The sequence below is a fragment of the Delphinapterus leucas genome, chromosome 13, assembly GCF_059928025.1.
Source record: "Delphinapterus leucas isolate spDelLeu-1000000601 "Yukka" chromosome 13, BTC_Dleu_Yukka2, whole genome shotgun sequence".
Lineage (NCBI taxonomy): Eukaryota > Metazoa > Chordata > Mammalia > Artiodactyla > Monodontidae > Delphinapterus > Delphinapterus leucas.
The window spans coordinates 57,432,332-57,449,359 of record NC_143141.1 but is presented as its reverse complement, the minus strand read 5'-3'; the positions used below and the strand labels follow the sequence as shown (position 1 = coordinate 57,449,359).

General features: G+C 38.0%; 1 protein-coding gene across 4 annotated transcripts in view; it reads right to left on the bottom strand.

The window, feature by feature from the left end:
* Positions 1-3,402: 3,402 nt before the first annotated feature.
* Positions 3,403-17,028, bottom strand: part of SRBD1 (S1 RNA binding domain 1) — a 229,588-nt gene continuing 215,962 nt past the window's right edge. For all 4 annotated transcript variants that reach the window (XM_022573933.2, XM_022573934.2, XM_022573935.2 and 1 more), the window contains 2 exons: positions 7,614-7,798; positions 3,403-4,298 (listed from right to left, as the gene is read on the bottom strand). In XM_022573933.2, coding sequence (XP_022429641.2) covers positions 4,009-4,298; positions 7,614-7,798 — 475 coding nt within the window. In that variant the 3' untranslated portion in view covers positions 3,403-4,008. The remainder of the gene's footprint in view (positions 4,299-7,613; positions 7,799-17,028) is intronic.

Here is a 17,028-nt window from a genome sequence, read left to right as displayed (position 1 = left end):
GCGACAGTCTCCAAAAATCATTGCACATATAGATAATCCTGAATTCTCAGTTCTTTCACTTCCTCTTCTCTAATGAGCTTATCCTTGTCCCCCTACCATGCCCTACCCATTGTTACAAAACCACTCCCAAAACTGTAATTTCAGAGTTAATAAGCAACCAACTTTTGACAGCCACTCTTTCCCATCCATTATACCCTCTATTATTCCCACTATAACACCTGCTCCATCAGGACCTATAATCCATCAATCCTATTCTTTCTCACTGCTCCTCACTCTCCCCTCATATTCTTACTTTTCTTCTTATTGGGCTTAAATTCCACGTTCAGTGATTTCATTGTTCACATGCCTTCAACTTCCTTGCCCTTCTTTCTATTGTATTCACTTGGCAAACTCCCAAACCTGATTGATTAGATCCGTCTCTCCACCTAATCTGGACCTGTACCACATAGTTGATGTGGATGAAGAAATATATAACCAAGCTGACTGATCTTACATTCAATTGATCACTAACCTGGTAGAATATTTAACACGGCCTGGAAATCATACTCCGTTTCCCTAGGTTTTTCACTTTTTTCTTACCTTTTCTTTTCTTCTCGAACTTTCAACTCCTTTTTGCTCTGCTCTTTGGTCTCAGTCTTCTTTTATATTTCAGTAAGAAAAATAGAGGTAATACAAAGAGACCTTCCATGAGCACCCATCATCTATCTTCCTTCCTGCATCTGTGCCCACATATTCAATCTTCTCTCTTTTAATATGGATGAACTCTTTGTATCCCTATCTTAGACCAATCACTTGTGCACTAGATTCTATCCAGTCTCCTCCACTCAGTGATCTCATTCTGGTAATTCTCCTCTTTGTCTCCTGTATCAAATTTTCCTGGATCCTTTCCATTTGCATATATTATTATTTCTTCTGTCTTTGAAATAAATACAAAAACTCTCCCTGGACTCCATTTCCCCCTTCCAGTCACTCTTTTTCCTTTACAGCAAAACTCCCTGAAAAATTACCTATATTCAGTATTTCCAATCTAACTCCTCTTACTCTCTCTTAAACCCATTCCAATGAGGCTCTCACCTCCACCATTTATCAGAAAAAACTCTTGTTAAGGTCAATAAAACATTTGTCCCAGTTAAATTCCAGTCATTGTTTCATATCTCAGTTAAACCCCAGTGAAACATTTTCTGACTTTTCTGAAAAGGTCAATCCATGTATTATATGCTGTCACCATTACACTGCTTATAATGCTTGTAATTTTATTTTTATTTTATTTTATTTATTTATTTTTTTGCGGTACGCGGGCCTCCCACCACCGCGGCGTCTCCCGTTGCGGAGCACAGGCTCCGGATGCACAGGCCCAGCGGCCACGGCCCACGGGCCCAGCCGCCCCGCGGCACACGGGATCCCCCTGGACCGGGGCACGAACCCGCGCACCCTGCATCGGCAGGCGGACTCCCAAACACTGCGCCACCAGGGAAGCCCTGTAATTTTATATTTTTATATGATTTTTTGATTAATGATTCTTTCTTCTTCAATAAACTTCAAGCTCCATAAGGGCAGGGATAATCTCTATTTCTCTATCATAATTGTATGGTCAGTGTTTAGCACAATGCCTGGCACAAAGGTCAGTGTTTAGCACAATGCCTGGCACAAAGGAGACCACTAACACAATCTGGAAAAATGAATGCTTTTTTATCATCATCCCCATTTTAAACTTGGGAAATGGAGGCCCAGAGAAGTAGAGGTACCAGCTCAAAGGCACACTGTAGATTATTGGTAGAATAGGGACTAGAACTAGTTGAACATACTGACCACCAAGCACCATGCTACATTCTGCGGTTACGAGATAAATGAGATGTGCCTCTCTTCACCCAGCCTACACCTTATAGAGCACCACCATGTTTGGGCTGAACAGGACAAATCATGCAACCCAGTGCAATATCAAGTCCTCCTTGTGTCCCCAAGGGCTTAGCTACCAGGTCAACAGAGCTGCTTCATACTGTCGACTGCTCTGTTCCTGTATTCAAAGTGCCCAGGAAGAAGGCCTTTTCCCCCAAAGCATTTGTTTGACTACGTACGGTGATGGATGTTAACCAGACTCCTTGTGGTGATCATTTTGCAATATATACAAATATCAGATCATTATGCTGAATACCTGAAAATAATATAATGTCATATGCCAATTATACCTCAATTTTTTTTTTTTTTTTTTGGTGGTACGCGGCCATCTCACTGTTGTGGCCTCTCCCATTGCGGAGCACAGGCTCCGGACGCGCAGGCTCAGTGGTCATGGCTCACGGGCCCAGCCGCTCTGCGGCATGTGGGATCTTCCCGGACCGGGGCATGAACCCATGTCCCCTGCATCGGCAGGCGGACTCCCAACCACTGCGCCACCAGGGAAGCCCCTATACCTCAATTTTTTTAAAAAAGCATTTGCTTGGAATTACATTGCATGCTTCAGAATAAAACTCTTCAGGTGCATATCACTCGTCACTGATCTACAAACTAGGAACTGGGAGGAGTGAATGGGAAGGTCAACTTAAAGTTACCACATTAAGATCCGTTGTCAGTTGAAGACCAGTAAGAGAGAAAAAGCATTTCAGAAATGAAATCATCAGGCAAACAGGAGTTGAGTTATACAACTTTTAAGGAACCCACTTATTAAAAATATCTATGTATACTGGTTGGAAGGCTGCATATTTCAAGAAAAATAAACCACCAGTCAGAACTGTCAATAAACACAGTCCGATTTACCACTTTGTAAGGGACTGTGACTATTAAGGTGATCATATGATTTATTATCCAAAATGGGGCACTTTGGAAATAAAAAGTGGCACTATTAAAAATTATGCCAGGACAATGAGCATTTACCAGGACTGACTGTCCCAGGCAAACAAGCAGGAGTGGTCACCCTCCTTAGCCAACCATCCACTCACTACACATGAAGAAAACCAGGCACTCATTCAGTCATGCAAATGACTCCACCAGGGAAATGAACCACAGCAGCCAGAATGGACAAGATACCCGTCCAGTGTGGTCTCTGTTTAAATCATTTTTACCCTGTATGGTCATGCTAATATTTACCATCTCCACTGAATAAAAACAGAGTTAAGAGGACTGGCTTCATCTACTTGTTTTTCTTGCCCCTTCACACCCGATTTGTATTGAATCTTTAGGCGGGCCATTTCTATCCCCATCTGGAGTTTGATCTTAATGCTTAAGAAAGAATATGCCTTTCTGTGATAAGTCAAACAGAAAGTCATTCTTCAAATTAATAGAGGCTTCCCTTTTCCCCAAAGGCACAGTTAGTTGGCTTACATGAAACTTGTATGAATATGTGCCACATCTTCTTTAATCAAGATTGACTCTTAGATCATTCACTGAATCAACATAGCAAAAACAAGATCACTAGCCACAAAATTTTATTGTAGGGATCAATATGTATATCCTTCTGAGAAATAGTTCGAGCTATTCACTTGACGGTTACAAACACATCAGGATCTGTTTTATTGGGATATCTCTGGTTTGTCTGGCAAAGGAAAATCATGAGTCAAGTCCAAAAGGCCTGATTTTTTAAAAAAATCTATAAAAAGAGAGGATTAAGTACTGCCAGCCCTACTGTCAAGAAACATTGTACAATTTAAATCAAGAAGATAGTTCCATACAAATCCAGCAAGGCATGATGGCAAGTAGAAATGAAACAATCTATTATACAAAATGCAAAAGGAGTCAAAGATGAGTTATAAAAAATAAAATTTTGGTCAGAAGATCATTACTACATAAAGCCAAATAAAGATGTCTATTAGTTGCTTTTTTTAAGGAGAAAAGAAATCAAACCGTTAGCTCTCTATTTATCCAGAAGGAACAGTAAGGAAAGTGTCTGGAAAATACTTCTGATATTAAGTGAATTCTTTCTCATCTGCTATCTAGAGCTCACAAACATCTGACTTATTCTTGCCAAACTGTAGAAATGAGGGAATAAAAATCAGTGTTTGGCCACCAGTGGCACACTCACAACACCCGAATGAGGTCCAGAGTAATCCGAGATCGGGGAATGTCAATGTTGAGTACTCGGACTTCCACTCTTTCTCCAGGGCCCAGCCCAAGACTCCTTCTCTTCTTCGTCTTAGAAAGTTTTGCTTCTGTTACATTTCGTATGGGAATCAGCCCTGATCTCCCCACTCCTATATCCACAAAAATTCCAAATAGGGTGGCATTCTCGACTTTGCCTGTAAGAACTGTCCCAACCTGCAGGTCTTCCAAGCAGACTATGCTTCTCTTGAAATCAGGTTTATCGAAATCTACAAGGAAAGGGGAAAAAAGACAGTTTGTGTAAATAATAAAGCACTGTTAGACACAACACAGATTAGTGAGTAAGTATGGACTATGTGTCGATTGTGTGCCCAGACCAGTATTAAGCATTGAGGGGGGACGTAAAAGGAGCTGAAGATACAGACCTGCCTTCAGAGAAGAGGCATCCTAGTTGGAGAAACAGCATGTGCCAAGCAGAAACAATTCAAGAAAATTTACTCAGATACTTCCTTCGCCTCAAATTCTATCTTGCTAGCATGTAAACATTAGCACTATACATAAGGACTAAAATTTTAGATTAGAGAGTCTTATTTTCTTCTTTATGAGGAGGTGATGAGAAAGTATATTTGTTCAATGAATATGCAAGGCTAAGTCACAAACACTGAGAAAATAAGACCCTCGGAGATAGAAGATTGGGAGCTTTTCCCCCAGTACCTGAATTCTCAAACTGTTTAAAGGGGGTAGAATATACATAAATGTTTAGTCAAATGTGGATGAAATTTAAATGGTCGTCTCACGTCTCCCCATAAAATTTGAACTCAAGGATCAATTCCTATCCACTTTGAATATATTTATCCAATCAACATTTATGGATTCTTGATTATCTATTGCTCAGAAACCCAGATCAGCTCCTCATCTCCTTTCTCCTCTTTCAATTCAATTCATACAACATTTATTAACCCCTATTATTACCTCCTGGCCAGGCACTCCGCTGGGTGCTTGAGAGACAAAGATGAACCATAGATCTCTGTTCTCAAGTTCCTTACAGCCCTCTTCCCTTGCTCACTCCAGTACATTTCTCTGTTCATTAACACTACACACCCAAAGGCAGGCACAAAGCCTGCCAAGGAATCATTATGGCTTTAGTTAAAACAAAACAAAAACAACAACAAATGTTTTATGGTGGAGAAGGTTACAACTCACAATTTAAATGGGGCTTTTGGATTATCTGTGGATTCCGTTTACCCATTTACCCATGCTCCTCTTGGCCCCCTTTCCTAGGATTACTGAATGTTGACTCTAATAACAAAGAACACATTCTATGCTCCAATCTCCTTTTACTAAGACCTCATTTTCCCCTCCGCCCATTCCATTTCCTTTTCCTCCACAGCTGTTGCCTTTATCCTGATTACTTGTTGAAGCTATCCTTTACATTTGTATTAACAACTGGTCACCTCTTGGTTCCCCTCCCCCAGACCAACCATATTGAAATCAATGTTTTTAAAAAATTCACCTTTTGCCTTTAAAACAAAACAAAAACCCTCTTTAAACCTGAAATCTCATTTTTTTTCATAAAAAAACAATATGTTAACATTGGAATTGATTGTGTAGAATTCCACCTGATGCTGCAGCAGTGAATTCCAAAAACAAAAAACCCACTGAATGCACCATTACACTGGGCAAGGACTGTGTCAAAGCAAAGTGAAACAAAGTTGTTGATCAGGGTCAGAAGTAGGATGGTCTCTGAGGCCCCATAGGCATTGTTTTTATGCTTAGAAACTTTTTTCCCCCTTCTTTCTTACAGAGGTCCAGCTGCTACAGATTCCCCAAGGGTTCCTGATCAGCTGCTTAGTTTAATTTCGCATGGAAAATCAGAGTCAAGAACTACTTAACATGTTTCTGAACACAGCCTGGGTCACTGAGAAATCAGAAATCCTCCATGTACCTGGCAAACTTTAACACTTTGATTGCCAAGGCTACATATTCAGTCCTTTGTCACCTGGATGCCTCTGATGAAGCCAATTATGGCAACTGTCAACCAGAGTGTTAACAAAATAGAATTGATTATGTCACTGGGAAAACAGAAGACAGGATGAGTATGAAGAAAGAATGAGGCAAGAAAGGAAATAATTTTGAGAAAATGGAGAAAAGAAAAGAGATGTAGCATAAATACTGTAAAACAGAAACATCCAAAATACTATCTGCCCCTTCAAAAGTAAGACTGTCTGCCTTCCTTCCTCGGGATGTTTTTAGTATTAAAACGAAAGTTCTCAGGCATCTAGGAAACTGTGACTTACTCTAGGGCAAAAGTTTGTTTCAAAGAGATTTATTTGAAATTTCACTTGTCACAATGATAAACACTGCAGTAACTGGTAAGCTCAGTTGAGAGCCCAGGTGCATCTGTTTCTGCTCAACCAGGTAAGGACCAACTTAGCTGTTGGTTGTTTAGCTGAACTATATAATGTGAGTATTGATCTTTGCTCTGAGTCTACAGTGTAACTGGGATAATGGAGCAATCAACTCCAAGACCGAAAAATAAGATGGACAAGAAAAGCCAGTACAGAGCATATTTGCCAACCCTCTAATGTAGTGGTTCTAGGCATAGCACCCTCAAATCCCACCGTGCTTGAAAACTACTGCTCACTTAGTATTCCTGCTAGATAACACCTAGGTGGAATTCACACATAAGAATACCTGCAAAGGGAGATGCATTTGTCTACTGAAATATTCACTTTGGATGGACCACACAGAGGCTTCTACTCCTGCATTTCTGGCACAGGTCTTACTGTATGTTTCATTTTATTTTTCTCCAACCTTAAAATTAATTTCAAACTTACACAACAGTTGAGGGAATGGTGCATTGAGCTTGCTGGGTTAGCACAAATTCCCTTAAACCTTTTCAAAGAAACCACCTCAACACAGCCCAACCCAGAATGCAAAGAGCCAAGCCCTAACATGGTATCATAAAACTGGTGTGAGACAAGCACAGACTCATTTAAATCTAAGGGCTTCCTATTCAAATTTCCTTGGGAAGTAGGTCATTTGAAACCTTAATTCCTTCTCACCGGGTCATTGCTCTCAACAACTATGGCTGTTATACTTCCCTCACCATCTACCTGTGCTGAAAGCTGAGAGACTTTTAGTTAGAAGGAGGATCAACAGAGAGATAGTATCTTATTTGTTAAATGTGTTCATTGACATAGAATCCAGGAACTTGGAAGGCTGTAATTTAGGGAGAAGATTCACTTTAGTTTGTGAATCGAATGCTTTACCTTGGACTTCTAACTCTTATGAGGTAAAAACAGTTTACAAAAGGATCATGAAGGATGCATGCCTCCATGCACATGCCAGCACATGCATGATGCACTTAGTCTAGTGTGATGGGAAATAGGCCTGGGACAAGGGTTCTGGAGACCTGGCTTTAGCTGCAGCTTTGGATAGTAACTAGCTGCAATGACTTTGAAGGAAGGTCACTACGCTTTAGTTTTCTCATGGATAGAATGGGAGAATGGAGAATCCAACGGCTTAGGATTATTGCGAGCTATGCAAGTGAAAGGTGCTGTTATTCAAGTTCAATTGTTTACCTGTTCGAAAGTCGAAGCTCTCAGGCTGGCTGAGACCATCTATGATGACCTGTAAGGTGTGTACTGTTGTTGGCAATCTTTCTGCAGTTTTCTCTATTCCTTCTTTTTCAAGCAATGAATTTATTTTTTGTTGCATTTCAGGCTTGCCAATCTCACACAGTGTCCCTCCAACAAATGACAAAAACCTGCAGAGGAAAAAAAAACCCCAACACTTATTAATAATATTACTTATTTTCCAATCTCCTTCTACAGGTCACTCCTTATTCATCTCAGATCCATATATCAATCAATCAATTGGTCTTTACTGAAAATCTACTGTGTGTCCCATGCCATAATAGATGATGTGTCTTGGGGGAAAAAAAGGGAGGGGATAACTTTAGGTTTTTGTGCTATTTTCCAATGAAGCACCTGCTCAGAATCAGCACCAGAAATGACTTACAGTACAATGTTCATTAGAGTTTAGTGTCATATATATTTTCTAAATAAGGATACCTATATTTGCTTCATGTTTCCCAAAATTTCAGTTGGGAAAACTTATTTGAATTTAAATTATCTATTAGGCAAACAATAAATTGATGCTATCAAAATCTGGCAAAACATCCAACAAGCACTGCCAGCTTTTGACAAATAAATCACTCTATCCATATGCCAGAGCATTGCTCTTTACTTCTGTGTACCCATGATGACAGTGCTACCTGTGCAAGCATACGCTCAACCTAATAATTCTCAAATTCCATCAACAGTCAAGCTTCACATGGACTAAATAATATCAAGTACATTAAGCATTCAGAGTCAACAGAAAAAATATGAGGGGATTTTATCAAAAAGAAAAAGTAACTTTCTTCCAAAATGGAAGCATTGCAAGCAAGACCTCAACTGTATAATCTTAAGATGAATATTACTTTATATTCTTTACATATTATATAGCTGCAATATTTATAAAATAAAAACATTTGTCTTTCTCAATTTCCTTTGCTATGTTTACCATTTCCCTTGCTTGTACAGCTACCTCTCAATTACTTAGCTTTGGAGTTCAGTAATAAGTTAATTAAGAAAAAAACAATTATAGGGTTAAGCTGAATTTCCCTTCAATCTCATCTGAATATTAGGCTGTAGCTTACTTTCTTGATATTCCTTGGCTGGGTATTTTTCTACATCAAGTTCCATTCCCTATGATTAATGGCTCTTAAAAAATGTCAACATGGTAATCAGACAGATAGTGATACTAATGCCCTCAACTCCTTTCCTCTAATGATGTCTCTGGAATACAAACGGGAAAAGGAAACGGAGGCTTGTCTATGATCAGAATCGGGAGGTATCCCATTTGTCAGGTTGCTGCATGATCACAAAAGGAATACTTGTGATTTTCAGTCTTTTCTTACATTGTTGTGTTCAACTAGAAAAGGCCTCTTCAGTGATAATCCGGTAGTGATAATCTGTTATCTGGTGGAGAAAGCTCTCTCAACTCTCAGTTAGCCAGGGGCATCTCTTTGGGTTCGAACAAAGAGGTTCCTCCTACCTTTCCAAAGCTGTATTTTTAGTCAGAAACAGATTCACCAAAATCCAACTTATGTTCTTGAATATATTTTGGTTAAGGGTTTAATGAAAGACCAAGGAGTTGTTGCTTGGGCTCCCTTTTTTTAAATGAGCTTCCATCCCAACTGATGGCCAGTGAGATACACACTTTATCTCTGTGTGTCCATGGCTTCCCTGGCCCACGGAGAGGCAGCGGTATCTGTTAGTGCTGATGGATGAGCAGTAGCACATAAGGGCCCTAGTGACAGGGAACAGCTGCTAAAGTTCTGACTGATGGGGCAGATGACACATGACAACCTCTGCCCAAAGCCAACTTCCTTGCACAACTTTCTAGATAAAACAGGCCCTGCTGAGCAGACTTCCCTGGTATTTACCCTCTTGGTTTGACTGGTCTGCAACTGGCTATTTAGCAGAACATCTTTCAAATCCCCAAGATTCTGGCTTACAATCAACTGATAAAATGCCAAAAAAAGTATATTCATGAGTTGAAAATCTATAATAACCTTGAATAGCATTTTATAACTAATAAAAGTAACTAAAAGGCAGAAACTTCCCAAAGTAATGTACAAGTCTCGGTCTCAATAACAAAAACACCGGCTCAGGAGGCTACTTGGAGTCTTAAGGTTGTGTGTGTGTGTGTTTGTGTTTGTGTGTTTGTGTGTGTGTGTGTGTGTGTGTAACTAACTGCTCCTAAAGTAACTTCCATATAAAGAATTCTGTTTATAGTGGTTACAGATGTACAAAGAATATTGGTTTGTTTAACCTGGGTGCATATTTCATATATTATTTTCATCCTCACACACACAAGCCTGAGGGCAATGGTAAGTGAAATCAATAAAAAAGCACCAAATTGTGCTTCTAGCTAATGCTTCAGTATTGATCAACCCCATTTTTAAATGACTATGAAACAAAGTCAGATGCTATTTTATTTTGAAAACTTTCTTAAAGTTACAACAGGGTTGCAGAAAAAGGAAAACAGGAAACAAAAGGGGAGAGGGACTATAAAATGAACTGGGAATAGCTTGAGTTTGACCTCTCCATTATTGGATTTCAAATATATTCAACTGTAAATGATAGGAAACAATGTTTCTTGCTCAGTAGCCACTCAATAAACATGTGTTCTTTAAATAACGTAAGAATAATTTATTCTACATTATTCTCAATTTTTACTCTAGAATCGAGTGTGATAAGTAGTGTCCAATACACAGTTTCATTTTACAATTGAGCATAATAAGAAATACACAATACAAAGTACTTTCTGGCTCAAAAGTACCATATAAAAACACACTGTACTTTATGTGAACGTAAGAATGTATGTGAACATGTTCTGAAAAATATGTTCTGAAAAAACAGTGCTTGATAGATGTTCTCATTTAATCCTGACAATAATCCTGAAAGGTAGGTATCACATCATACAGAAAGGGAAAATTGAGGTTTAGGGAGGTTAAATAACTTGCCCAAGGCCACACAGCTCTTTTCACCAACTGGAGTTTCATGCTATACATATCAGTGTGTGTCTGTTTATAACCGCAGTTACATCAAAATTAAAGTGCTATATTTGGTTAAGATATAAAACAATACTTTGGGTAACATTTCACCAACACAATTTAATGGCAGATTAGTTTTAAACATTAGACAGTTAACACTGATAAATCCCACAGAGAAATTATTATATATATGCGTTTAAGTAGACAATTCTCTCAAAAGTCCATGCGTTATTAAAATCATAGTTTCATTTTCTTCACTGTCTCTGGAAGGCTTTCAGTTTGCTAAGGACTGCTGTCTGACCTGCTGTTTTTATTTAATATGTAATTTCATCCATCTTACTTAAAGTAAGAAAGTAGCATAAATGCAACAAATAAGCACATCATGTTCTTTCAGCACACATCTGCACAAAGTTAAAATACAGACCTTGCAGCAGAAAGACTGCTTGTTTTTCAAACAGAATGCTATATAACCTAAAATCGCTGATATTTTTAACAGAAACTTGTTATAAATGCTAGTTTTCCCCCTCAAAAAATAAGAAAAGTCTTTGTAATATTTTTCCTGAAGAATAAGAAATTCTCAAGATTCATAAGACTTCAGATATAGCCATTCAGTTTTATGTAATCATTTCCAGCATGGAGAAAAAAATTTAGGAGCCCAGGACTCATTACACTAAAGCAACATGATACCCCACAGAGCACAGAAGAACCGTGGTGATCCAACTCCATCACTTTAAAAACAACTTAATATTAACATGTGCTCTGTGGGCTAAACACACCGGATTTAAGACTCTGCAAAGAACCATGTTGCAAGGGCAAAGTACTTCTAGTTGTCTATCCACTCAGGACACTTTTAAAAGAGACTTTTATACTTTATTTTTATCCATTAGTTTTTACTGTCTTAAAGTAATCACATCAATAAACCAATAAATGCAAGAGCACAGTCATTTTAGAAAAAGTAGTTACAGATAAAGCAGGTCATTATTTGCAATACAGGCAGACGGCATTCAATGATTTAAAAGAGAGCTTACACTCTAAGAGCTAACCTGGCCTACTTAACTGATTATAGAGGAAGAGGTGGGACACAAAAGTTCGGCAATAATTTGTTATACCGAAAACCACAGATTCTATATATATTTAAAAATTTACTGCTTTTAATAATAAAGACTAAATATAATTCCAACGTGCCTAAGGAGGGAAACCTGTTACCCCTTTACACTATCTACCAGGAGCTGAAATTCACCCAGGTGAGCGTGTAGCAGCACCCTTTAGTTTCACTTAAAGGAGTGTGGCTTTACCACATCTGCTGTTTCAGCAGTCAAATCAAAGGGGTGGCAGTGTGAACTGCACTTTCATCAACATCAAAGAATCTTTTCCAATTTCTAACCTCTTTGTTAAACCGAGAAACTGAACTGGGCCAGAATCCTTAAAAATCTTTGCTGGTGCAAAATCCACAAGTAATAGTAAATTCAAGTAGAGTGCATTTACAGAGAGGCCCACAGAACAACCAACCGACTGTGCTTAATTAGAAGCTAGTAGGTACCTAGTGAAGGTGATACTGAAATGGCTTTTGCTAGCGTATCATCAGCCATGGAAAGTTACAGCAAGTAATTTTTCATAAGAACTTAATAGGTTTTGATAACTTATATACTGCAGATAAACTTTTTAAAAATGTAACCCTTTCAGAAAGGGTTAACAAGGTTGTTCTGAAAGCCTTTATAGACTTTGATCTGAAAGTATAGTTTTAAATGGTATGCAGCTATCTGGGTGGCAGGGGGGCACTTTCAGTGTCATTGCTTGGAAACATTCGGAGTGTCTTTGGAGCACCTCCTGCATCTAAACACACTCTTGGATCTATGAGCAGCAGAAAAAACAAGAAGAACCAAAAAGGAGAAGCTGCCATAGATTAAGGAATGCAGTTTGTCTTCTAAAAGACTTGGTTTATAAGCATCAGACTTTACCTGCTTCTAACTTTGAAGAACTTAGTAAATGTTTCCTCCTTTTTCAAAAGTCTGTTATATTGATACGTGCACAGAAACTGGATACTCGATGCACACTGCATTAATTGTATGTAGGAGAACAAACGTATTCTTAGAAAGCTGTTTTATTTTATTTTAGCAATTTAGTACAGGGAATTGACTTCGTAAAAAAAAAAAGCCAGTTAAAATGTGATATCCTCTAAAAGTGTGAGATTTAGGATGATCTTCTCTTTAGAAATAATTGAAGAAGACATTGCTTATATAGTTACATCAAAAAAAATATCTAAGATCAGTGAAATAATAACCAATGCCACAAAGAATAAGCAGCATCGATTTGTATGTAGCTTTTCCTATTTCAGAACCACTTACTAGGTATGACATATTATGATATAATTAAAGATATAATTTAAAAAACCAAATGTGTGTGTATGTGTGTGTATATATACACACACACACATCCAAATGAGTGTGAGTATATAAAAATGGGAAAGCGTCATGTATTGACATATTGTGATTACTGCTCTAAAGATTTCTAAAATCTTATCTTAGAAATAAATTTACAAGTGACAAAGGAAAATCAGTTTTATTACACTTGTTAAAACAATAATCCCCATTTAAAAAACACAGAAAAACCCCAAACAACCCAATTACTCAGTGTGATCATCCTCTTTCCATTGAGTCTGGGTTGTTTTAAACATGCTCATACTTATACACACAGACACACACAACACCCTCAAATGATAAAGATTTGCTAAAATCAAGGCTCTTCAAAGGAATGTGACAAAATGCTAAAGTGAATTAAAAATAATTTAGAAAAGTGTTCAGCTTTCTTCAATAAGTATTTATTTACTGGGGAAGAAGACTCTATGAAAGATGGTAACAGAGCTTTTGCCTTGAATGAACTTATTCTAATTTAAGTACTGACAGTCTATTGGAATAATCTTCCACTTATATCTGCTCTTTTAGAGGTAGGATTTTATATGCAGACAAATAGATATTTTGAAAGTGCTCAATAAAGATTTAAAGTTCATTTAATTCTCTCAACAATTTATTGTGGATATAAATTTGCAGATAAGGAAATCTAAACTCAGATAGATTAAGTGACCTGCCTAAAGTCACATAGCTGAGACCACAAGGTTGTAGCTAAGGTAAAAGTCATATATCACATCTTCATTAGCATTGCTTACCTCTTAACTCTGGCAGATTTTCAATGTAGACAGAAGATTTAGATCCCAGATAAAATCTGGCACCCAGGACCACTGCCTGGGAGCAATTTATTATTATTTTTTAAACCAAATTCAAAAGGAAAAAGTTTGGCTCTTTTTGAGTTACCGAATAAGAGTTATACAAAATTAAGTTAGTGGTTTCAAAGGCTGTGGACTCTCTACAGCTCAAAAACACTGTGTTCAGAATTCATGTAATTTAATTTACTGTCTGTAAAGCCATAACGTGGATTAGTGCCTGTGAATATTTGAAAGAGGAGGGCAAATAAAAAAGTAGTATTCAAAAACATACAGGCTAGTGATAGCAGAGCTAAAATTAAACAGCTCTGGCACTACTAGGTGATAAAGCCCATGTACTGTAATAAAGAACTTTCTTCCTTGGGAAATAGCCTTTTTACTATGAATTCCATCCTGTCAAGGAATCCTCCTTTTAAGAAATTTGAAAATGCATTTCCATAAATCTCCCCAGTTGTCCTCTGAATGCACAGAGCCATTTTTATTCCATTTAAAGAGTGGGCAATTGAGGTCAAAGGGATTTGCTTATGGTCACACAGAGAGTCAGAAGACAGGCTAAGATTAAAATCCATAGCTAGAGTGGGGACAGGAAGGGGAGAAGGGAGATAATGGGAGACTAAATCAATACCCTACTGAGTTTCAGGCTCCAGGCTGAGTGATCTAAACCTGAAGAAGAGAAGAGAAGGAGAAGGGCAAATACTTTGGAGACTGGAAGAGACTGAAGCAAGCACAACTTTATGGCTGGTCGGCAACTCCCTCTCACTTCTGTTCCACTGGGTACTACAAGGCTACTCCAGATACTCAGGTGAGAAACCAGTGTTTTCTTCAATTCCAGGACCCAGTGTTAACATTAATGAACAATGTTAAATTATATTATAATTTAATTATATCTGGCTCACATGGTAAAACTTTTTTTTCCCCTGGGAAACTAACAGCTGTAAATCAATCCCCCCCTCCTTTTCTTTTATGAGTCAGCTTGACAGCCCCTTCTCAATCACGACAAAAATAACAGCAATGACTATAGCAATAACAATAGTTTACTCCGTCCCAGGTGCTAAGAATTCTATGTACATTAATTCATGCAATCCCATGAGATAGGTACTATTATTATTCTCATTTAACAGATAAGGAAATGAGGTAGAGGGAGGCTGAATAACTTTCCCATATCAAATAGGCATGCTCTGAATCCTCCGCAGTCTGGCACTGTACTGCCTCTACAGTGAGCTGTGGGAAGTTAGGTACCATCTCAGATTCTTAAACCTCCTATTTACCTCTACTAGCCTTGCCCAAAACTTCATGCAGCGTGTGTTGGAACAGTAAGACATCAGATATGACAATCAGTTCCTAAGTACCCCACATCCTGGTCATCTGATTCTCAAATGGGTAGAATCTCTTTCATCATTTTTTCCTTTTGTGAAAGCACTTTCAAAAATATGATGAATGTTACTTCCTGGGAATTATAGTAAGCTGTTTGGGTTTTTAACTATAGTATTAACAAGAAAAAAACAAACACCAGAAATCACTTTTAGTAATCTGTCCTTTTATCATCTTTAGGTTTGGTCTCTCTTTTATGATGCTATGTCTCTTTATGAAAAGGCAATCTAATATTGTCTAATCATAGTTCCATAGAAGAAGTTAATGTGCAGTAACTAACTGATACACATCCTAAGGCATCACTTATCAAAAGCCAGAAAAGATTCTGCCTTAATTTTCATGTCCGAATGCTGCCAAATCCTGTGAGGCAAGTCCAGAAAAATTTAAGATCTTCCAAATTTGCAAGTAACTTTTTAGGTCTGTTTATCAAATCTTCATTTATTTTACAGCATTTGTAGCTGGGTTTCTTTTCAGGAAAGTTTCCCACAGAGAAACATGTTTTTATCATTGTAGAAGTTAGTTGGCACGTGAATGCAGAATAAAGCTGCAGTGAATTTTACATGTGGGAGGTGTGCTAGACATACTCATTAGACTGACTTACCCCTCCGAAAAATTACAAAGCACCACAAGTCATGGGCCTTCTGAGTTGCTCACAGTCAAAACTATGAATACCAATGCTCTACTTCTGCCATTTTGTTTTGTTTTTTTAAAACAAAAACAACCTCAACTCCCTGTATTACAGCTGCTTATTAGCTAGAAGGCTTCTCTTCTTGCTGGGCAGAAAGCTAAACTTGGGAAGAACGTGATAAAACCTCTGAAAGCAACGCTAAAAAAAAAAGAGTTCAGAGGTGCTCAATCCTTGAACAGGAATGGGAAAGAAACAGAGATTGAGATCTGCTCAGTCATTAAAGGTCTTCAGTATGGGCCACCAGTCACTGTCTGGTTTGACTATGTTAGCTCCATGGCAGAGAGCAAGGCAGGACCTCCGAAGGGACTCTCCACCCCCTTGGCCCCCAACTGCTTTTAGCGCAGAAGCACCAGTTGGGATCCATGTATTCATTTATCTAAACACAGAATCCTTGTTGGGTTAATTCTACTTTTGTGGGTTTTCCCCCCACCAGCTTCATTGAGATGTAACTGACACATAACATTGTATAAGTTTAAGGTGTACAACCTGTTGATCTGATACACTTAACAACTGCAAAATGATCACCACCACAGCATTAGCTTAATACCCCTATCGGGTCACATAATTACCATTTCTTTTTTGGGGGGTGAAACATTTAAGATCTACTCTCTTAGCAACTTTCAAGTATATAATAGAATATTATTAACTATAATCACCATGCTGTACATTAGATCTCTAGAACTTATCCATCTTATAATTGGAAGTTTGTACTGTTTGAGCAACTTCTGGTCTTAAAAACCAGACACAAGTTTTTTCCGTAAATTAAGAATAAACAGTGCTTGGCTTTTGTACAGAAGAGCTCCTGTCTCCAGGAAAATATTTTGTGAGGTTATATGATTACTCCTGTTCCAGACCTGAATTTTAAGTTAATGGTTATTTACTCTCTGAAAACATACTTTTCCACATTGATCTAAGGGTCAGAAATAGGTATATCCTCAGTAATAAAGGAAATATCACATTACTATTAGAATAGTGCAGATACTGATATAAATCATCCCTCGAAAGACAACTTACCTAGTCCATCATTTTGGTGCTGCATGTCATATTCCTGCTACACAGGCTGTTAACCACTTCTAGAAACTAACCTTTTAAAACTTTTCCCTGATGGCCAAAATA